The sequence below is a fragment of the Ursus arctos genome, unplaced genomic scaffold (genome assembly GCF_023065955.2).
Source record: "Ursus arctos isolate Adak ecotype North America unplaced genomic scaffold, UrsArc2.0 scaffold_24, whole genome shotgun sequence".
Lineage (NCBI taxonomy): Eukaryota > Metazoa > Chordata > Mammalia > Carnivora > Ursidae > Ursus > Ursus arctos.
This window is the reverse complement of record NW_026622919.1, coordinates 25,225,844-25,249,252: the sequence shown is the minus strand read 5'-3', so window position 1 is coordinate 25,249,252 and position 23,409 is coordinate 25,225,844. Positions and strand designations below refer to the sequence as shown.

The window sequence follows — 23,409 nt, the reverse complement described above, 5'->3', positions numbered from 1 at the left end:
CCACCCAGGCGCCCCTAGGAAATTCTTTATACTCATTCTCGTGTGGTGTGTCTGTGTGTTTGTGTGTGTGTTTTGTATTATAGCAAACCATCCCTTCGTCTTCTTTCCCCTAAGAAAAAACTTATAAAATTCAAAATAACCCTAAGGGAGAACCGTAATTATAGTCTGGATATTAACTGCTATATTATTATGTCTTAACTCCCTTATCTGCACCTTGGTTCTCTCTAGTATGTTAATGTTACTTCTGGTACAACCTTTGAAATATTTATTATAAGCATTTAAATTTGGCTTTTCTGGAATGTTAGTGTTTGATTTTTTTTTTCAAACTGTTAAACTGAGATATGGAAATGTTCATTCTCTGAAAACTGTAGCTAAGCATACTCAAATGATTTCCTTTTCCCACCTTTCCCAGTAGTGACTCAGATGTATATAAAGATCAATTATCAGTCTTGCCAAATGAACAAGACCTGGTGAGAGAAGAAGCCCAGAAAATGAGTAGCCTTCTACCAACTATGTGGCTTGGAGCTCAGAATGGCTGGTAGGTGCCAACTCTTAATATTAGAGTATCTTTGGTTTTTTACTTTTGCTTTTGGAATCAGAAGATAAATAAGTAAAATGTGCTGCATAGGCATACAACAAAAAGTGCATATTAAAGCAGAGAACGATATGTACATACAGATTTTGAGATGATGTTCTAATTCCTCATAAACTGGACTTGCATTGTTTATGAATGGTAAATCATGTAGTTCTTTGTCACAGGATGTTCCCTTTATGTGATATTCTGGGAAGAAGAGGTAAATGAAACTTGAAAATCTGGGTGATCCAGAAATAGAAGATCCTGAGCAGCACAGAGACAGAATTATGGATGCACAGAAGGTTTACGTAGGCTGGAGTGCGTTCAGGAAATACCAGCGATTAAACTAATCGATTTGGCTGGGAGAAGGCCCAATTCCGTTCCGAATGTAATTGCGAAACGTACTAGGGAAACCAGGAGAGATCCCAGTCTGAAAGCTTAGGAGATGATAACTAGCAGTACGTAGTTCGTTCACATTCTAGTAGGAGGAGGAGTCTCAGAAAATTGTGCTTCTCCACAGGTTAAGCAAGGTCACTAGTGCATCATTTCCGTAGGAGTCTTAATACTACAAAATGGAGCCAGCTTTTTCTTTGAAGGATCAGATAAGAAATCTGTTAGGCTTTGTGGCCATGTAATCTCTGTAGCAGCTTCCCAGCTCTGGTGCGGCGGTGCGGAAGCAGCCATTGCACCGACAGTACGGAAGTGGCGGAGTGCGGCTGTGCTCCTGCAGCGCTCCATGGATGCTCAAGGGTGAATTCCATACAGCTCCCAGACGTCATAAAGTACTCTTGATTTTTTTCCCAACCATTTAAAAATGTGAAGACCAATTTTATCGCGCACTCCATACAAAGGCAGATGGAGGGCTAGATTTGGCCTGCGGGCCATAGCTTGCCCCTCTTTGATGTAAACAAGTCTGTCGTTAGAAAGTTCAGTGTAGTAGAAGAGTAAGGTCGTTTTTTAATTTTAGCCAAGGATCCTGAAGTGTATGGGAACCTGAAACGAACTGACCATGCATTATTCTAGTTCTGACGTTTCACCCCTTCTGTGTTTCTGTTTGCTTAAGCAGCTTATTTCTTTGCGTTAGACTCTCGTTATTTCCTAAGATTTTTGTGTTACTCTTCTTTCCTCCTAAGGGAACTTTGTGGTCATTAATTAGATGTAAGCAACGACTTGATGTTCTCTGTGCCTTACCAGTCTTGATTTTGTTCTTGCAGTTTGTATGTGCATTCATCTGTAGCCCAGTGGAGGAAATGTCTCCATTCTATTAAACTTAAAGATTCGATTCTCAGTATTGTGTAAGTTTTATTTTAGACATTCTTCCTTTTAAAAATACATGTTTTGGTAAAATTATCTTTTAAGACTATTAAAGCTAACATGTGCTTCATAATTAAGTCAATATCCAGATTCCCCCCCCCTTTATGAAATCAGAGAAGCTGGGTGAGATTGAAACTCTTACTACAGAGTAAAATAGTTAAGTAAAGCTTTAAGTCAAACTTACCAGGTTGATTCCTCACCATATGCGAGTTCTGTAGAACTCTCAGGGAGAGAACCAATTAATACCTATTAATTTATGTTTGTTTCAGGGTACTCTTTAGACTTGGTGAGCATGTTGACTGGGGCATTGATTCACTAGTCCTTTTCTATATGTCGCTATCAAAAACTCCAAAGTCTACAGAGCTGACTGTTAGTTCCACCCAAGGCATCTGTCTCTGGTCTGCGGCCCTTCTGCGGTGAGAGAAGCTTGGGGCCAGAGAGCGAAACAAGGGAGTCAGCACACAGGCTGTTTATTTACTGCAGCTGACATTGTCATAGCAAGACTTTCTCAATGAAGACTGTATTTTGGGGCGCTTGGCTGCCTCAGTATAGAGTATGTGACTCTTGATGTTGGGGTTGTTGAGTCTGAGCCCCACTTTGGGCGTAGAGATGACTTGGAAAAAAAAAGTGTATTCTTTAGGTTCTGGTGTAAGCTTCTTGTCTCTCGCGGATTGGCCTTCTGAGAGCCTCTGAACTAGTTCAGTAGCATGTGGTCCCTCCCGCATTCCCAGATGGAGAGTTCTGAAATCGCTTTTCCTGTTTGCAGACACGTGAAAGGAATTGTGTTAGTGGCCCTGGCTGATGGCACCCTTGCAATCTTTCACAGAGGAGTTGGTGAGTTGTTATGAATATATAATGTACCAGATTTGTTGCTTTGCAAAAGCATTTTCTAGCAGATTGCCTGTGTTTTAAAAATGATACTTAATAAGAGAAAGAATAAGGGTTTAAACTGAACTCTAACAGTGTGTGACTTCAGTAGATATGTGAGTGCACATAGTTTATCATTTAGGTACCCTGACATAATGTGATATGGAGGCACTTGGTTCTCATTCCTACACTTCAGTTAGGAGAAATTTAGTGGAAGGGAAGGTTTTCTTTTTTGTTGTTTTTCAGTATTTTTAAAATAATTTGCATCCACTTATATTTGGAAAGTTTTTAAAGTTTTTAATTAGATATGGTTTAATCATTTTCACGTCTTGTTACTTCTGTTCTTCGTCTTTAAAACCGATGTATCGGGGTGCCTGGGTGGCTCAGTCGTTAAGCGTCTGCCTTTGGCTCAGGACGTGATCCTAGGGTCCTGGGATCGAGCCCCGCGTCGGGCTCCCGGGAGCCTTTTTCTTCCTCTCCCACTCCCCCTGCTTGTGTTCCCTCTCTCACTGGCTGGCTCTCTCTCTGTCAAATAAATAAATAAAATCTTTTAAAAAACAAAACAAAAAACAAAAACCGATGTATCTATCATCTGCAGACAGGAGGGGTGGTGGAGGTCCAAAGAGCTACCTTGAGTTGTAGGGGAACTAGGGAAGCCAGCATGTGACACTTCCTAACTTCTTGGTACATGTATCAGCCAAAAATGGTCATTCATTTCCTACCTGTTAGATTGCTAGAGCAGGAAAATATTCCATAAGAATAGATACACTGAATTCGGATTTTAGCAAGGCTTCTAAGTCTCATATCTTTTTGGGCTTGGAAAAATAAAGGGTAGATGATGATTAGGTGTCTTTGTAACTGACTGGTACCCAGAGATTGCTGGTTAATGACTCCATAGCATCAGAGAGTGAGGGGGCTCTTGTTCAGACCCTCTGTAGACTTTATCTGAGCTTAATCCTAACAGCATCTTACGAAGAAGGTTCTGTTGTCATCCTCATTTTATAGACGAGGAAACTGGAGGCACAGAGGCTTTGTGGTCAGTCAGCTAATAAGTACGAAAGCCTAGAAAAAATGTGGTAATAAATGTTTTGGCAAGCTGAATCCAAAATTATGTTGACAGAACAGACAAAAGACATATAATAAGTATAAATGTAAAGTTCTGCATCAGGGTTCGGAAGAACAAAAAGGGGGCAACATGTCTGAAAAATGAGAAATACCTAAAGGGTGACCCCCAACTTAATACAAGTTACTGAACCTTCAGCCTCCTAGAAGTCTGTGTCCAGAGCGGGGCTCGTGATAATCCTGCTCCACTCTGGTAGCTAGGCAGCATGTTAAACACAGACAGAGTGGAATTAGGATGAAGGGTCTGTACACATCCCAAGAGTGCTTCATTTTAAGAGGAGAAAACATAGGGCAGTAACAAAGAAATGGGACTGAATTCTTCTGTGTCCATTGCGCAAAGCTACAGGGTGATGGGCGATGACATTCAAGGATGAACTAGTTAGGCGTGGGGAGTATTTTTCAGACAGTTACAGCTTTTGGAAAACGGAACAGCTGCTTTGTGAGGCAGTATGTTTTCTTTCACTGAAATTGTTCAAGCAGAGTCTACAAAGCAAGCTTTCAGCAGCTGATTCTCATGTGTATTTCTGCCATCACTAAAACGATTGTGTGTTTAATTCCTGAAGTGTTGGCATTGTGTTGTACTTAACATCCACAGGGTACATCAAAGTGCAAGTGAGAGACAGATATTATCCAGAAAATAATGCTAAATCCATTCTGATTCTTAACCTGTTATTATAAGCAATAACCTAAGGCTGATTTATCGCAGCACTGCGAGTGAGTGTGGAGATCCAGGCACTGGCTGGCTCATTGGACCAGATGCCCTCTGAGATCTCTTTCCTCAGCCGTGCAGTAGACAGGAGAGAATTCAGTCTCTGCAAAGAAAAGATAAACTGACGGTGTTATTTAAAAGTGCATCACCGATAAATTTATTTATGTACCCGAATAGAATGTTTCTTATGTTAAAATTGAGTAAAAGGTGGCGTGCATTGACTAATAATTTACTTCTTATTTTAAAGATGGGCAGTGGGATTTGTCAAACTATCACCTGTTAGACCTTGGACGGCCTCACCATTCCATCCGGTGCATGACTGTGGTACATGACAAAGTCTGGTGTGGCTATAGGAACAAAATCTATGTGGTTCAGCCAAAGGCTATGAAGATAGAGGTAAGTTAATGTATGCTTTCTGTGTATTTAGCTTCTTTAGAAACTGTTTTCTGAATCTGTGTGTTTTAGGGCACATCAGTGATGGATTGGATGACAGCTTTTTTTTTTTTTTTTAAGATTTTTTATTTTACTTATTTGAGAGAGAGAGATAGCAGGAGCTGGGGGGAGGAGCAGAGGGAGAGAAAGAAGCAGACTCCCCACCGAGCAGGAAGCCCAATGCGGGCTCAATCCCCAGGACCCTGGGATCATGACGTGAGCCAAAGGCAGACGCTTAACCGACTGAGCCACCCAGATGTCCCTGGATGACAGCTTTCTGTTACTTCACCTCTCTTGCCACTTTTGACTATGGTGGGAACTGTTGTTGTTGTTGTTGTTGTTGTTGTTGTTGTTTTTAAGGAAGGAGGATTCACACATGAATGTTTAAATGTGTGTCTGAATATCCATAGGTGCAATATAGGTATTATTTGGATACTTGGTTCTTTTTTTTTTTTTTTAAAGATTTTATTTATTTATTTGAAAGAGATAGAGACAGCCAGCGAGAGAGGGAACACAAGCAGGGGGAGTGGGAGAGGAAGAAGCAGGCTCACAGCGGAGGAGCCTGACGTGGGGCTCGATCCCATAACACCGGGGTCACGCCCTGAGCCGAAGGCAGACGCTTAACCGCTGTGCCACCCAGGCACCCCAGGGTACTTGGTTCTTGATATGTTTAATTATGTGTGGGTTGTTTGGGACGAGGTTTCCTTCGTCTCTGTCACTACATGTGGATCCAGGCAAATCCAGACATGTGTCATAGACTGAGCAATAAGATTGCAATGGCAACTTGTAAAAATAAAAACCTTTTAGCATTGCTCTCTTAAAAGTTTTGCCACAATATATAAATTCATTCTAATTATTTAAGAAAAAGAAAAAGGGCAGGAAAATTTTAAGGTAAAAGTCCTTATCCCTTTGTTCCAAATCCCATTTGGTTCCTAGAAGTCCCAAAGTTAATCATTTGGTGGGATTCCCCCCACCCACCCAATCTGGTTCCTACATGCAGATACACACACACAGAACAAGGTAGGTTCCTTTTTGTTTAATTTTAAATAGGCTCTTACCTCATGCATTGCGCTGCAGCAATAGAGCATCCTGAGATCAAATTCAGTCTTTTGTTGAACACCGTTACAGAGTCTGGATATGCCAGAATCCCCTTGGTAAGTTGATAGCCTGCACAGTGCCGAAATCTAGCATTCTTAAGTTGTTTGTTCTTTGTCTTGTTTTGCAGTCCGGGATAAAGCATTTGTGTATGTAAAAGTAATCCTGTTTAGTAAATTGCGTTTAGGCTCCTCTTTTAATATACGGTCTGCCAAATTGTGCAAATCAGCACAGCTTTTAAACATGAACTCCTACTTAATCAAAGTAACATTGTGATCAAACAATCTTTCCTAGAAATCATTTGACGCACATCCCAGGAAGGAGAGCCAGGTGCGGCAGCTTGCATGGGTGGGTGACGGTGTGTGGGTCTCCATTCGTTTGGATTCCACACTTCGTCTCTATCATGCACACACTTACCAGCACCTACAGGATGTGGACATTGAGCCTTATGTAAGCAAAATGCTAGGTAAGCTTCCAAAGCGTTCTATCTATGTCAGTTGAAGAAAATGTTTTATTTTTAAATGGTCTCAAATGCTAGGTAGAACGAATGAGTGAGTTGCCTTAGGACTAGTGAGCTCTTATCACTGAAAGTGTCAGGCAGATCCTCCATGTAGCCTGTGGTTCTTGACAGAGACTTGAGATCATTTTTGACTCCTCTCTTATTCCCCCACACTTAATCCATCACTGGGAGCTGTCAAGTCTGTCTCCAAAAATATCTTAAATCGGTTACTTCTTTATCTCTACCATTATCCCTGTAGACCAGGCCACCATCCTTACCCCCCTGGATAACTGTGAGCCTCTTAACCGGTCTCTGTGTTTCCACTCCAGTCTGTCCTCTGCATAGTAACCAGTGTGCCAGTACCACCATGACAACTTATGTAACACCAGCCACTTTTAGAATAGTCCTGCCTTTAGGTGAGGTGACGTAGTTTGTGACAACACCAGAAGAACTGGTGCAGGGGCCTGGGCCACTTTCCGTACTCACTGTAGTCTGCTCACACGGACCTGAGCTCACCAAGCTTCTTCCCATTTCAGGCCCCTCACATGTGTTACCACCTCTGCCGGAGAAGTTCTTCTTGGTCCCTTTTTACTTGGCTTTCAGGCTGTAGCTTACGTGTCACATGGAGAACAGACCTTGCCTGATCTGATTTGCTTTAGTCCTCTCTTGCTCTCTCTTCATGGGCTTATCATTATTGGGGTTGCACCAGTACTATTTGATTCTTGTTTGTTGTCTCTCTTCCCCCAAAGACCAGAAGCCCCACAAAGGGCAGGGACCATCTCTGGCTTGTTCCCTGCTGTATCCTTAACACCTAATCTATCACTCTGAGTTATTAGGAATGTCATAAACGCAAACTAATTTCAGGAATATACTTTTTTCAAAAGATTTTATTTACTTATTTTAGAGAGAGTGTGCACAAGCGGGGAGGGGTTAGAGGGAGAGGGAGAAGGAGAAAGAATCTGATGCAGACTCTGCACTGAGCATGAAGCCCAATGGAGGGCTTGATCCCAGGACTGCAAGATCATGACGTCAGCCGAAATCAAGAGTCCGACGCTTAACCAACTGGCCACCCAGGCACCCCAATTTCAGGAATATACTTTGACCATAGGTTAAAGATCTCTAGCTTAGACTGAATGGTAGTTAAGGCTCCTTCTAACTTCTGACACTCTGTGTGATCATATTCTCAGTTCTTTTTTTTTTTTCTTTTTTTTTTAAAGATTTTATTTATTTATTTGACAGAGATAGAGACAGCCAGCGAGAGAGGGAACACAAGCAGGGGGAGTGGGAAAGGAAGAAGCAGGCTCATAGTGGAGGAGCCTGATGTGGGGCTCGATCCCACAACGCCGGGACCACACCCTGAGCCGAAGGCAGACGCTTAACCGCTGTGCCACCCAGGCGCCCCGATATTCTCAGTTCTTATAAGTAGAACTTGTCTAAATGGCTATTTGTCTTAAATGTATGATTATTTGTTTGAGAATTTTCCTTTCAAGTCTCAGAAAATAAAATCAGTTGTAAAAATTCCCTTCAAGTAAAAAAGTGCATCCATTCTCCCTAAATTATATGCCTATGATATCCTAAAATTTCTAAACTGCTCTAGAATCAAAATATGTAAACAAGGAAAGATTGTGAGTTTTATTAAAGATTGTTTTTATGCAAAGAAATTTAAGGCAAAGCAGAACTCTCTTAGCTTATAAAAACAAAGGCCAATTGATTTTCCAATCTAGCGAACTCTGTTTTTGTTGTTTTTTGTTTTGTTTTGGGTTTAGTTTGGTTTGGCAGCTTCCTAATTAAATCTCGTGTCATACCTCCTGATCAACAGTATTTTCTTCCTGAATGACAATAGAATGTCAGCCACTTGTAGAATTTTCTTCTTCCATTAACCATGAGTTATCAGATAGGTGATAAAGCGCAATGAAAGTTTGCTTCGATGTGCACCTTCAGGAACCATCCAGCTAGCTCTGGTCACATGTCCTCTCTCGTGTTAATCCAGCCACTCTCAGGGACTTGGAACCTAAAACGTCATCTGCTCTAGTTTCTCAATAAATTTTCCCCCCCTGTACAGGTACCGGAAAACTGGGCTTCTCCTTTGTGAGGATCACAGCTCTTATGGTGTCTTGCAATCGTTTGTGGGTGGGGACAGGAAACGGTGTCATTATCTCCATCCCATTGACAGAAAGTAAGTATATTTTTAGCTGACCGTCACAGTGCAGACAGGAGAGTTGCAGGGTGTAGTTGTGTCCAGGATTCAGGCAAAAGGAGTGATTTTGGTCTTGGCAAATCTGTGGTAATCAGGAAATCAAGCTGATGACGAAGACCTAACTGTTGTTCCTTCATTGGTTCTACAAAACTTATAAACCGTTGTAGCAAATTAACAGTGTCCATATGTTAGGACCAACATTTATAACTAAAAATGTTCTACTGTGAGAGGCTCCTCTTCTCAATTCAGGATCACAGTCCTATTTCATTATTTAAATAAAGGCTAAAGTCTGGCTTTCTTCCAATGTTAGTACATCAATATCCGGAAACAGGGCCTAGAATCTTCATATCACTCTGGCAGTTGCTATAGAATGTTCCACTTAGCTTATTTGAGGTTTTGAAAATATTGTGGGAAAAGTTTCTTAGGTCAGCAAGGACTTTTTGCTGGAGACAAGCCATCTCTCCTCTATGTGAAAAGGATGTGAACAAAATGTACATTGCATGTTTTTTATATTATGTTTCATTATTGTTATTTTTGTGAACAAAATGTACATTGTATGTTTTTCATATTATGTTCCATTACATTGATTATTCATCAAATGAGCATTTTTGTGTTATAGAATTCATGGGCTGGGTAGGGATGGTTTGAAAACAAGTGCCATAAGTCTAGAAAACAAGTTGATAACTAAATAAAATAATTCTGAGAAATTGCCCTCCCTACCTTTCTTTAGGGAGAAAGGGGGACACTTGGAAGGTGGTCTGTCTGGAGCCTTTGAAGTACCTGAGTTCTTTTTGTGCAGTTATTTATAAATCTACATGAGTTCATGTCACTTTATAAAAGAGAGTTCCATTTTAGCATAGCTATTTGAACTAGGTTTCTTAAAGAAAAGAGGGAAATACTCTCATTTAGGAAATGTCCCTGTTAAGTTCTTATTCTCTGAAGTTGCTTTATAATTAAGCAAAGCAAAATCACAGTAAATCAAATTGTCCTTTTTGAGCAGAGAGATTCTACAGAGGCTTTGGTAAGAACTTGCCATGTTCCTTGGTATTATACCAAACTGGAGTTTGTTAAAGTAGTGAGGAGCTTGGAGCGCCAAGCTGGCAGATAGAAGAGAAGCTGCGAGAGTGGAGGCTCATGGTAGTGCTCGTCCCCCTGCCATGCACCTCTCCATGTCCCTTTCCTCCTCTCTCACTGTAGCCGTAATCCTCCACCAGGGACGCTTACTGGGGCTGAGGGGTAAGTGCAGATCCTGAACCCAGCTCTTCTTCCTGGCTTCTGATGGCCACTGGGAGGCTGTCCTCCAGCTCTAGATGCCCTCTTGAATGTTCCTAAATGCCATCCACTCACAGTCACTGCATCGCAGCAGGTGTTCTGTTGGTTTTGTTTGTTAATGTTTGTTACGTGGCCACCCAACTGCTCAGCGGCTTAGTGTGTTTATCATCTTTTGTTGCAGCTGAACTTTCTTCCAGACTTGTTTTCCTTCCAGTAAAAACACGACACATCTCTTAAAACTGTCATTAATCTCCATTGTTGACTCTTATTACCGACCATATTTCTTTCATTCACTTACTGGCCCATGGAACGGGGATGTTTTGTGAGTCTGGTTGCTGTAAAATCATGCAGCAAGCCGTCAGTCTGGTGTAAATAAAAGCTACTCTCTTGGAGTGGCTGCATCCTTTTAAACACAGCTTTTTACCACCCCCTCCAGGGAGATATTCTTACCGCAGGGGAGAAAAATCAGAAGATAAAACGATGAAATTTTTATTGAACAAATATACCCATTTACTTTAAACTGTGTAACTGGTTAGTCTTCTAAAATGGGGATTTAAAAATAAATAAATAAAAATAAAACAGACATAACCTAAGATTCAAATCTGGTTTTTCTAAAACTAAGTTTGTTTTTGTTTTTGTTTTTTTGATTAATAGACGTGTTTAAAAAGTAAGTGTAGTTATTGCTAGACTGGCAAAATCCCCTACTCCATTTACTGAGGTACTTAAAAATAACTAGCATGCTATGTTACCTTTTTTTCCCAGCTTTGTCTTGAGTTGGCGTTGCTGCCCTTGTTTTTATCTCAACTGGCTGTAGCTTTTAGATAATATCATAAGGATTAACCAGTAACATCCTGCATCATTACTATTTCCAGGGGGAAAATATTTGGTCTTTGGTTTTTCTGTTGCAGCAAATAAAACCTCAGGAGCACCGGGAAATCGTCCTGGAAGTGTAATCCGTGTGTATGGTGATGAAAACAGCGATAAAGTGACTCCGGGGACATTTATACCCTATTGTTCAATGGCACACGCACAGCTTTGCTTCCATGGGCACCGGGATGCTGTGAAATTCTTTGTGGCAGTCCCAGGTGAGCTAGATTATTCTGTCAAGAGGTTGCATATTATTGTCTCTCCTCTATCCCTTGTTTCTACTACCTAGTTTAATGCTAAGAACTGGAATTACAAATAATTCCAGTATAATATATGAAAAGTTATAACAGAGGTATGGATAAAGCACTATAGGGATATTTGAATGAAATTGTTTTGGAATCTGTCCTCTCTCCCCAAAAATAAAACTTGTCGATTTTTATTTAAGAGACCTGCTCGCTTTTGAAAAGCAGTGGTACTATTTTGTCACCGCGGAATATAGCAGAAGTGGTGTGGGCTAATAAAGCAGATGGCTAGAAGGAAGCCCCAGTCGTCAAGACTGGGTACAGGAGGAGAAGGAGAGCGTGCTCTGGTGCCTGTCTCTGTTGTGGCAAAGGGCGGCCGACTAGGAGTCCCCGCCTCGCCACTTGCCTGGTTATCTTGAGCAAGTCACTTCACCTCTGAGACTCGTCCTCATTTCCTAAGTGGACATGACTAACCTCCGCTTTGCTGACCTCATTTGTTGTGAAAATTAATAAAAGTGCTTTGGAACTATAAAGCACCGTCTAGATGAACGGTGGCAGTGGTGCCGTCCAGGGGGAAATGGTCTGTCCGTGAAGAATACTAAACTGATGGGACTGACCGTCTGCAAGCAGGACGCACATTTGGAATTCTTTTCCCCCATAAGATGCAAGTTCTGGAGCTCTACACAGTTCAGCTCTGACTTCGCCACACCAACCATGTGACATTGGACATGATAGTGTCTCAGTGTATTAGGGTTCTTCAGAGAAGCAGAACCGATAGGGTGTGAGAGAGAACGAGAGGTTGATTTAATTTAAGGAATTGGCTCATGTGATTCTGGGGCTGACAGGTCTGAAATCTGCAGGGAGTCTGGCAGGCTGGAGACCCAGACGAGTTGATGTTGCAGCTGGAGTCCAAAGGCAGTCTAGAGGCAGAATTCCTTCTTCCTCGGGGGACCTGTCTTTTTCTCTGAAGGCCTTTAGCTGATTGGATGAGGCTCACCCACATTATAGAGAATAATATCTGTTTTACTCACGTCCACTGACCTTCACAGCAATAGCTAGACTGGAGTTTGGCCACATATCTGTGCACCATAGCCTAGTCGAGTTGACACATAAAATTAACCGTTGTCCTCATTTTCCTGAGGGTGTTCCAAAGATCACATGATTCAGTGTACGTAGTGTAGGGCTGGCACATGGTACCCTAACCAGTTACTCAGTATTCTTAACAACATGGTAATGAGCTTCCTGAAACATAACACCTTGTATATTTACATAGTCATTTCCTTAGGATAAATTGCTAAAAATGGAATTGCTGATAGTAGTATCTTTCTGCTTTTGTGAAAAGAGGGTCCTAGAATCCCTTCTGAGTCTCCTTCATATTTCTCTAGTCCCCTTTCCTTCCCCCTTTCCTCTCCATCTGCTATCACAGTTCTGAAGTTGACAAGTATTCCTGCCCATGTTTTTATAGTTTTACATTTGAACAGATCTGTAAACAATGTGTAGTCTTTTTTTGTGTCTTTGGACTTAAATGTTATGTTCCATAAATATTTGCTTCTCGTTTTTTTGAAATTTCTTAATGTTTATACATAAAAATCTAGTTCATTTACCAATGGCATGTTAAAGGTTTCTCTCCCATTTCATGCTCAAGGATTCTACCTTAGAACTTAAATTTAGGATAAGTGGCACATTTACTAATAATTTTATTTGCATAATCTAAATTATAAACAAGATGTACTTTTCTTAAAATATGAGAGGAATACCATGGTTTTGAAATACATTTCAGCATTAATTATGAATATCCAAACTCATAGGGCTTACGTTGAAGAACTTTATGTCTTACACAAATCCACATGTACCCTTTCCTTTGTCCCTCAGGTCAAAAGATGTAGATCATAATAGTCTGAAGCAGGCAGCGAAGACCAGCCTGGCCATACACAGATCTCATAATGGGTTTTGGACCCATTCCTGCTTTGGTACAAAATGGCTCTACTTAGATTTTCAAATATCTTTATATAGATATTTTCTGATCATGTAGAGACTTCTAGCATCCCCAGGACTTTGGTTATATCAGAATATATTTACCTTTTTGCTCAACTTTCTGAAAATATTCAGAGAAAATGAGTCTTCCCCACCCCAGTCTTTGATAATTAACATCCACTTCTGTTCTTGCACAAATAGGTCAAGTCGTCAGCTCACAAAGTGGCAGTAGTGGCACAGATCTAACAGGTGACAAGGCAGGGCCATCTACACAGGAGCCTGGCAGCCAAACACCCTTGAAGTCTATGCTCGTCATCAGTGGAGGAGAGGGCTACATTGACTTCCGAATGGGTAAGTCATGGGTTCTGGGAGCTCGATCTCCACTGTGTTCTGTAACTTGGATTTTCACTCATAGTGAACAAGAAACTACTCTCATAAGTGATTTCTGAGAGGTTTTCTTTGAATTAATTACTTGAAAAAGGACTTTATATTTCCCTTTTTCCTTATTTTTTTTTTTGTTTTTAAGTTTCTTTTCATACCACAGTGTATTTTTTTGAAGGAGCATTCGAAAATAGCAGATTTTGCGGTGTCTGGCTGGCTCAGAAGAGTGCCACTCTTGATCTTGGGGTTGTGGGTTCGAGCTGCCCACCCCATGGTAAAAACCTGCATTATCTGCAAATAAAATTTGATGAAAAAATAAGACTCTTGTTGACATGTATCACCCACCATTAAAAAAAACAAAAAACAGGGTTGGGTCATATATGAATGTGCATGTTAAGAGCATAATATAAGGAGTCAGAAGGCCTTGGGCAAATCATTCAGCCTCTCAGAAGCCCAGTTTCCTCACCTGCAAAAGGGAGAAATAAAAATACTTCATAAAGTGATATTTGTATCAAAATGGATTTTATTTGTTCTTTTTCTCACCTTACAAACATTATTGCTAGGTGCCTGTCAGTCTTAAGCCTGAGATACAGACACAGGTCAGACAGAGCCCACCTCCAGCAGATTATGGGTGAGTGCAGAGATAGAAATGTGGTAATAGAGAAGTGTTACAGGTGCCCCGGGTGGGGGTCGGTTGGGGGCACAGAGTCAACACATGGTGCTTGAGCTGACAGAGCTCCGTGTAGTGGTAGTCTAAAGAATTGGGTTAGGGAATGAGCAGGGTGAGGATTGCTGGGGATTGGCATTCCAGGGTAAGAGAATAGCTTGACCAAAGGCTTAGAAATGTTAAAACCACCTTAATTGAAGAAAAACTATTCTTAAATGGCTGGAGAATGGAGCAGAGGCAAGTGCACATTTGACCAGAGATAAATCTAGAAAGGGGGGTTGGGGCTGGATTATGGAAGACCTTTGTATACCAAATTAAGGAGTTTTGTGCTTCTATATTTTTATGTATGTATGTATGTATGTATTTCCTTCCTTCCCTTTCTCGGATTCCAGTATAGTTAACATATAGTGCATTAGTTTCAGGTATAAGATATAGCGATTCAGCAATTCCACACATCAGCCAGTGCTCATCACAGAGGTGTAGTCCTTAATCCCCATCTCCTATTTCCCTATCCCCCCACCCACCTCCTCCTTGGTAGCCATCATTTAGTTCTCTGTAGTTAATGCACTTCTATCTTTAAAGCTAAGGAAAACTATTAGAGGACTTTAAATGGAAGAGCAATGTGAATAGAATTGTGTGGAAGATGGGTTGGAGGTATAAGACTAGACATAGGGAAATGAGGTAGGAAAAAATGAAAAACTGAGTGGGGCATTAACAGTAGGACTAGATAAAGCAGCATGATAGGCAATTAGTAACCAATAGGATGTGGGGAAAGGTGGGGTGATCCATTTATTCAGAGATAAAGACCGTCAGAACAGAAGAAGCAGATCTGGAGGGAGAGAGAGAGGAATTTGATGTTGGGCATCACCTTGACCTTGAAGAGCATGGGAGCTGGGAGTTATCTAGGTGGAAGATGGCCACTGGGCTTTGGGTTATAAGGATTTTATATCTCAGAAGGGAGGGATTTGGGGGCTGTTGGCATGCAGTGGTACTAAAAACTACAAGGGTTGATGAGCTTACCCAAGGAGATTGTGTAGGAGCTAAAAGAAGAGGTTCTGGGGTCGAACCCTGTGTTGTTATTCCATTAAAAGAACCATTAGAGCTTATGAAGGGATCTGAGAAGGAATGGCCTGAGGGAGACCAAGAAAACAGAGAAAGTTGGAAAGTGTAGTGCTTTGTAAACTGTAAAGCACTGTGCTATAAACTTACTTGCTGTAAATAAAGGGATTCTTTGGAAGTGCCTAAAATCACAATGATTCAAAAAGTTCCTAAACATAAGGTTTTAGAGAATGTAATGTAGATCAGTGACGTATACTCAGTTATAAATTTTGTAAGAAAGTAGTAGAAAATTTAGGGCCATGTAAAGGGCAGTGGGCCACATAAAATTAGTATAAACCAGATTATCTGACGGAAAAGACTTAACACATTTTTAAGGGGGGATGTTAATGTGAAGTTTAGGAATTGATTGATTCTGTTGATGTCCGCAGGAATGAAGTTACTTCAGAATGTTTTAAATAATTGACTATTGGTGCAGAATACCTTGATAGAAACAGACTCCATTTGGCTGGAGTGATTAGGGCAACTTTTCCTTGGAGTGCATCATGGCAGTTGGGACCATACTAAGGAGTATGTTAATAAACTCTCTCTGGTTTTTCCATGTCCACTAGAAATTGCTTCCATTGTGGATCCTGAAAATAGCATAAAAATTGCTTAACCAGGTTTGTCAATATCTCTAGTTAATCCAGCCTTAAAAGCAGACTTGTCTTAAAGCATAGGTTGATTTTAATAGTAAATATGTTTTTTTTTAAATCGAATTTGATCTTTTTTTTGTTCCATTTCCTGTAATAGTTTAATGATGAAAAATTGATGCCAATAATCCTGTGTTTTTGTTTTCGTTTTTTTTAGTTCTAGTGTAGTTAACATACAGTGTTGTGTTAGTTTCAGGTGTATGTTATAGTGACTCAGCATTTGCATATGTCATCCATGCTCCTCACGACATGTGTGCTCTTAATCCCCTTCACCTGTTTACCACCGGTCTTCTAGTTTTAGGGGTTTAATTAAGTAGGATGTAGAGCCCTAGGAAATGTTGATTCTAAACAGTAGAACCTTCAAAACAAAACAGCTCAAATACTAACAGCCTTTGATCTCTGACGAACTAATTTTGTACAAACTAATTTTGTCATTGTTGTAATTCTTTATTTTTTTTAAATTATTATTTATTTATTTTGGTGGGGAGGGGCAGAGGGAGAGAGAGAATCTTAAGCAGGCTCCATGCCCAGCACAGAGCCCAGTGTGGGGCTCGATCTCACCGCCCTCAGATCATGACCTGAACTGAAATCAAGAGTCAGACACTTAACTGAGCCACTCAGGCACCCCTCATTGTAATTTTTTAAATTTTAAAAACCAAACTCAATGTTTTACATTCCTAGGTTTTGTCTTCAGTCTTTGAGAGCATGCTGCACTGCACAGTTTGACATTGCTGTGAAAGGGCCGCTAGGAGGTGGGCTAAGGAGAATTTGGCCTACAGAGAAAAGTGTCAGCTTTTTTTTTTTTTTTTAAATAATCAGTAGGTTTAGTAATTGATTAGATGCAAATGACAATGACAAGGAAATTAATAAACTAGACAAAGAAGAAAATGTGCAGATAAGATTTCACAAATAACTAAATCTTAAAATATATAAAGGAAAAACTAATGAAATATTCATGTTTTAATATGCCTAACAAATAGAAACAAAGAATATAGAGATTAAGAAAATATGATAAGGAAAAACTAAGTGTTAAGTGACTACACACAAACAGTATCTAAAACTGCTGAATTCGCTTTGTAAAGAATCTTGTCACAAAGCAAGTCTCAATAAATGTTGAAGAATTACAGAGTAGATACTCTTTTCACAGGGAAATTAATCTCTAAATCATATATTTTTTAGGGTATATTCATTTTTAAAAATTAACACATAACGTATTATTTGTTTCAGGGGTACAGGTCAGTGATTCATCAGTCTTATATAATACCCAGTGCTCATTACATCACATTCCCTCTAAATCATATATTTTTTAGGGTATATTCATTTTTAAAAATTAACACATAACGTATTATTTGTTTCAGGGGTACAGGTCAGTGATTCATCAGTCTTATATAATACCCAGTGCTCATTACATCACATACCCTCTAAATCATATATTTTTTAGGGTATATTCATTTTTAAAAATTAACACATAACGTGTTATTTGTTTCAGGGGTACAGGTCAGTGATTCATCAGTCTTATATAATACCCAGTGCTCATTACATCACATTCCCTCCCCAATGTCCATCACCCAGTTCTGCCATCCCCCCACCCCCGCCCCTCCAGCAACCCTCAGTTTGTTACCTAAGGTTAAGAGTCTCTTATGGTTTGTCTCCCTCTCTGGTTTTGTCTTGTTTCATTTTCTCCTCTCTTCCCCTATGATCCTCTGCCTTGTTTCTTAAATTCCACATGTGAATGAGATCATATGATAATTGTCTTTCTCTGAATGACTTATCTTGCTTAGCATAATACACTCTAGTTCCATAAACATTGTGGCAAATGGCAAGTTTTTTTGATGGCTGAGTAGTATTCCATTGTGTGTGTGTGTGTGTGTGTGTGTGTGTGTGTGTGTGTGTATACCACATCTTCTTTATCCATTTATCTGTTGATGGATGTCTGCGCTCTTTCCATAGTTCGGCTATTGTGGACATTGCTGCTGTGAACATTGGGGTGCAGGTGCCCCTTCTGATCACCCATTTGTATCTTTGGGGTAAATACCCAGTAGTGCAATTGCTGGGTTGTAGGGTAGCTCTATTTTCAACTTTTTGAGGAACCTCCATACTGTTTTCCAGCGTGGCTGCACCAGTTTGATTCCCACCAACAGTGTGGGAGGTTCTCCTTTCTCCGCATCCTCAACAACATCTGTCGTTTCCTGAGTTCATTTTAGCCATTCTGACTGGTGTAAGGCGGCATCTCATTGTGGTTTTGATTTGTATTTCCCTGATGCCTAGTGATATGAGAACTTTTTTCATGTGTCTGTTGAAAAGTGCCAACTTAAGGTTTTTTCTCTGCCACTGTTTCTAGTTGACACTACCAATGTTTTCTTTTGCCTGGCTGAAATTCAGGTGAGACATTCGGCAAAACTAGCAGATCAGAGGTGCATGTTTGCCTCTTGGTATATACATGTAAGTATGTAGGATTCTGCTAAAGAACCCGTCCCACGAGACCAGTTGTCACTGAGTTGTGTCAGAATAACCCTGTTCTGCAGCAGCAAAACCAGGGATGCACCTTGTAGAGATGAGTGTGGTTTGCTTGCTTGGCCTTGGAGAGCGGTGTCTTTGATCAGGACCTCATTTATCCAGTTGACCCAGCTATTTCTAGGAGAACCTGTAGCCTGTCTATGGCTTTGGCCTCATTTCTTCATCTCCAGCATACACCATTAATTCGTAATCTATCCTAAACTTGAAAGTCGTGGGACGAAGAAACTCACTAAAGGGGGGCCTGGCTCGTTTAGTCAGTGGAGCATGTGACTTTTGATCTTGGGGTGGTGAGCTTGAGCCCCATGTTGGGTGTAGAGATTACTTAAAAATAAAATCTTAAAAAACAAAAAACTCAGTGTATTGAGTGAAAATCTGCCATCTCCTAGTGCTGCAGGGAGACAGTTTCTGTTTCCACGTGCCTGTACTGGTTATCTCTGATTGGAGAGCTTTACTGTCACTGACAACAAACGAGTTGTTTGGGTTTAGCTAGTTTGTGGGTGCGTGGGCTCTATCCACACTTTCACATATATGGGCCTATCTGGTCTCACTTCTCAGTTTGACATAAATGAGAGAAGACTGTCCATTTGGAAGAACACAGGGTCAGACAGCTTTGCCTTCTTAGCTTTTCATTTCTGTTATCTCAGTACACAGACATATCGGGGTGAGTTTCTAAGGTCGTACAGTGAGCTCGCTTTTATAAATGTAGGCTGAAGTTGGGCAAGTGAAGGTTCTGTTTCATGGGATTTTCTTGTACTGTGTTTTGGAAATGGAAGTCGGCTGAGCTTTGTGCCTACAGTTTGCAGACTAAGCCTGAGCATTATTTCTGCTGTACGTCGGCCTGCGTAGTCCACGCTCAGCCTAACCTGAGTTCCTGTTATCATCCCCCAGGTGATGAAGGTGGAGAATCAGAACTTCTTGGAGAGGATCTTCCACTTGAACCTTCTGTCGCCAAAGCAGAAAGGAGTCACCTGATCGTGTGGCAAGTGCTGTACGGCAGTGAGTGAGCACATAGGAAACAGGTGGAGACGGGGAAGCTGTCTCTTCTGCATGGTTTAGTTTCCCTTTGCCCTCTTATTTCATGCTCTCTGTGTGAAAGAAGTTTCACCACATACTGTGTGAGCATTTTCCCTGGTAACTCTGCATTACAGGACCTGTCCCACCGTCACAGTACAGGAGCTGCTGGGTCACCGCACCAGCGTTCCGGGCAAGTTCAGTATGTCATGAACAAATCAAAGAAGGTTTCCTCCCTGCAAACTGGTGAACTATAGAAAGCAATCTAGATGTGGTTCACTCTGCCACAGTTCATGTCACTCACTTTGTTTGATGGGGTCACTTTTTAGCTGTCACTAATAATGGAATTAATGGGAACACTTGATAAGTGAAGTTGTACCATTAAGTACAATACTAAAGTTTTCCCCAATGTATTCTAAAATTCACACAAACTAGGATCAGGTGGATTATCAGGATTTCTCTAAATGTCCCAGGGGGCTAAAAGCTAACTGTAAATGACTTTCACTTTCAAATCTGACAAATCTTGTTTATATGGTATATACAACCTTGTTTTCATCAGATTCGGGGGGGTTTTATATTAAAGAAATTAAGACTACACTATTTAAATAAAAGTTTCCTGTTTCTGACTTATTAGAGCTCTAAAGTTTATGAGGCCTGCTCTGAATATTCTGATTATTGTTATTTTTCGAGACTAGTCTTACTCATTTTCATACTGACGTGTCTGAAAGATGTATTATTTATAAGGCTCAGAAGATCACTTCAACAATGGGAGGAATTTTTTTTTTTTTTAAGGAAATTGTGTTTTGGGTTCCTGTATCAATGAATGGTGGTGGTTGGTTGAGGTTTTTTTTCCATGTAAAAGATTCACTTGTTTACCAATTGTTCTTAGACTGCTCTTAACCAGTGAGTAAGAGTAAAGCTGCAGTGGAGATAGAGCAGCCTGTGAACCGAGTAAGGGATTCGGCAAGCAACAGTATTTCCTCTGTTCTGTGTAAATTACAGAGTAGCTAGCACTTGATATTTTGTATGTAGATGACACCTTTAAGCTTTTGTGCTCTTTTGAGATTGAAATGCCATCTTCAAAGAGGAAAACTACGACGGGGAAGAAGACAAAGCCAAGATACCATAAAGTAAAACCTGTGACATGTTCATCTTCTTGCACGTTACACCCCCCACCCACCGTTTAAAAAACCAAGTCTGGGTTTTACTGATTTTCTTGTTTCATAAGTTTTCAAAACCATTATGCTGCAGTTTTCCCCTCTCCAGCTTCTTGAAAATGTGTGATTTACATTTCTTTAAGCAAAACTAAATATAAATTTAAGTGTTATTTTAAAAATCTTAGCCTGTTGAATAAAGGCCCCCAGTTATCAGAAGAAAAAGTAAGCAAACACAGGCCTCAGACTGTGTAAGTGTTCTTAAGTGCCAGGGATTTGTTCTTTCTGAATGTCATGCAGACGTAGTTGTAAAAAGTATGCCACTGTCCTTCAAGCGTCTACAGGATTAAGCTAGATTATAAATACGTGGGATTTAATGAGCTGGAGGAGGCCTTTGGATCCATTTGGCCACGTGTGTCCATAAGCACATGTGTACACAGTAAAGTCGTGGCCACTTTAGACGGCCAGGAGGAAAAACTCCTTTGGTAGAAGCTGTACTAAAAGGGTAATTTTTTGCTTGAGCCACTCAGTCACTTTTTTTCAAGGCATCAAAATTTAGGCCACTTATCCATAGCTTAGAAGCTATGTTTTTAATTTAAATGTGAGCCATTTTTGGCAATACCTTAAAAAAAAAAAAAAAACCCACATCGTTAAACATTTTTGGGGAATGTTGTATAAATTCACAAAAAGGAGACACCAAAGTGTTTGGGAATATTAGTCCCAAGAAGTAAGCATCCCAGAGTCAGACCCCATTTGCTGTTCAGTCTCTTACGTGTTTGTGTGACCAACTGTAATTTAGGAAATCAAAAGTTAAAGATGAAAAATGCAAACATGTTACAATGGTTCTGATTGCTCTTTTTAAACTTACTGGCTTTAACGTAAGGAATATAGAGGTGTAGCTATTTTATCTAAAGCTGTCAGATTATCTGTCACCCTGTTAATTAACTTCAGGGACTAGAGAGAGTACAGAAATGCCTGTACAAGTTGTTTTAAGGGCTTGTCCTTATATTTGTAATTTCATTTAAATATTTTCTGCAGATTGCTTTGCTTCCACCTTTTCCCCAATAATAGGCTTATATTCTTGTAACGTTCACTTTGGTCAAGGTGGTAACTTTCACTTCGGTAACCAAAATGTAAGCTTCTTGCAAGCAGCAAAGTGGTTGGTATACTGCCTGTAGCTACCAGCTCAAGGATAGAGAAGAGTCTTGAATATCTTGGGTTGGTCTCTCCATGTAAAAAAATACAGATTGCCCCTGGTTGGAAGAAATAAGGGATACCTGAGAATTTTCTCATTTTGTTATGCTTGGGTTGTGTGTGTGTAAGATTGAACCGTGTGAAATTGCCGGTGCTCGACCATTGCTGATCTACAGAAATGTCAGTATCCTGTCCTGTACACCAACCTGACACTTAGTATGAAACGCAGGTTGAAATCCCCGTGAGGCAAAGGGAGAATATTCTGGAAGAACACTGTTTTGAGAGTGTTTTTCTCCAACCTGTGTGGATCTAAATTTTTAAAATAGGAACGAATATCTTAATAGATGCAGCTTGTTGAGAGTGTAAAACATTTTGAGCACAAAGTATGCAGCACATAACTTTTCAAATTAAGTGTGTTTGCATAGAAAAGATTAAAATACATTCTCTCAGTTGCTGTATTGTTCATTTCTTGTAAAGGTCTAACTACGTTTGAGAATAGACCCTTTAACATAGGCTGCCTTAGTAACAAAACAAAGCAAAACAGTTGTCTCATAATATTAACTGTCCTGAAGAATGTGCGTCTCTCTTGCAAATGCTGTGGAACTGAATATTTATTTCCTTGTGAGTATTATGATCGTTACCAAAGGACTCAAGCAGATTTAGGGCTCTTCTTAACTGATCATGTTGAGAAAGGGACTCATTAGCCCCAGTTTATAACATGGGAAGAGTAGAGAAGAGAGAAATGTGGAAATCATAAATGCTTTTCTAACAGGGTTATGCTATTTTGTAACACTAAATGTCTTTTTCTTTCTCTTAAAAAATTAAGTTTTTATTATTAATTTTGTCGTACATTTCTCAATATATTTGAATATATTTTAACCATTTTATGTTCTGAATTTGTTTTTTGTCCTAGACATTTTATCCAGACTTTTACTGGCCTCTATAATCTGAAAATTGGGTTCTAGAGTGTCCCACTTGTTGTCTCTTAGAGGCTGAGGCTTCATTTCTATGAGCAAAAAGCTCGTTTAGCAATGTAGTTATTTCAGTATTTATTTCTATTATGGAACCCCTGGGGTTCGGAATGTAACTTTGTACATGAAAATATATAAATATGTATATGAAACATGTATGAGGTCCAGTGTATTTTGTTTTGGTTTTGCCTTTCCTAGGGGTCTGAACTTGGTTTTTATTCAACAGTCTAATAATCTCTTCTCCCATCAAACGTGGCAGCATTTCTGAGGGCAAGGACCGTCGCCATTTGGCACTGGCTGAAGGTGAGCAGTGGGGAATACATGAAGAACGTGTCTGCTTGGCTCACATGTTCAAATAAGAGATGAGTAATAGACAATAGGGCTTTCTAGAAATGTGGGCGTGCTGAGTAACAACCCACACATGATACAAGGCATACGAGTTGCCAGGTTGACTCAGTAAGGAGAGGCAGGCTGTAATGTAGATGTTAATAATACAGTGTGCTTATTTGTGACCCATTTGCTTGGGAGAGACTCTGGGAGGAAGGATGATTATAAAACTAATCATGTGGTAGCACAGTGTGAATCCGTATTCAGTGCAATGG

General features: G+C 40.2%; 1 protein-coding gene across 9 annotated transcripts in view; it reads left to right on the top strand.

The window, feature by feature from the left end:
- Window positions 1–22,963, top strand: part of SPAG9 (sperm associated antigen 9) — a 135,903-nt gene extending 112,940 nt beyond the window's left edge. For 4 of the 9 annotated variants that reach the window (XM_048224074.2, XM_026513166.4, XM_057318293.1 and 1 more), the window contains 10 exons: window positions 413–538; window positions 1,789–1,869; window positions 2,655–2,722; window positions 4,834–4,982; window positions 6,408–6,579; window positions 8,675–8,788; window positions 10,007–10,045; window positions 10,990–11,166; window positions 13,366–13,515; window positions 19,366–22,963. In XM_048224074.2, coding sequence (XP_048080031.1) covers window positions 413–538; window positions 1,789–1,869; window positions 2,655–2,722; window positions 4,834–4,982; window positions 6,408–6,579; window positions 8,675–8,788; window positions 10,007–10,045; window positions 10,990–11,166; window positions 13,366–13,515; window positions 19,366–19,481 — 1,192 coding nt within the window. In that variant the 3' untranslated portion in view covers window positions 19,482–22,963. The remainder of the gene's footprint in view (window positions 1–412; window positions 539–1,788; window positions 1,870–2,654; window positions 2,723–4,833; window positions 4,983–6,407; window positions 6,580–8,674; window positions 8,789–10,006; window positions 10,046–10,989; window positions 11,167–13,365; window positions 13,516–19,365) is intronic. The other 5 variants (XM_048224077.2, XM_048224073.2, XM_026513168.4 and 2 more) reach the window with 3 other exon arrangements.
- The last annotated feature ends 446 nt before the right edge of the window (window positions 22,964–23,409 follow it).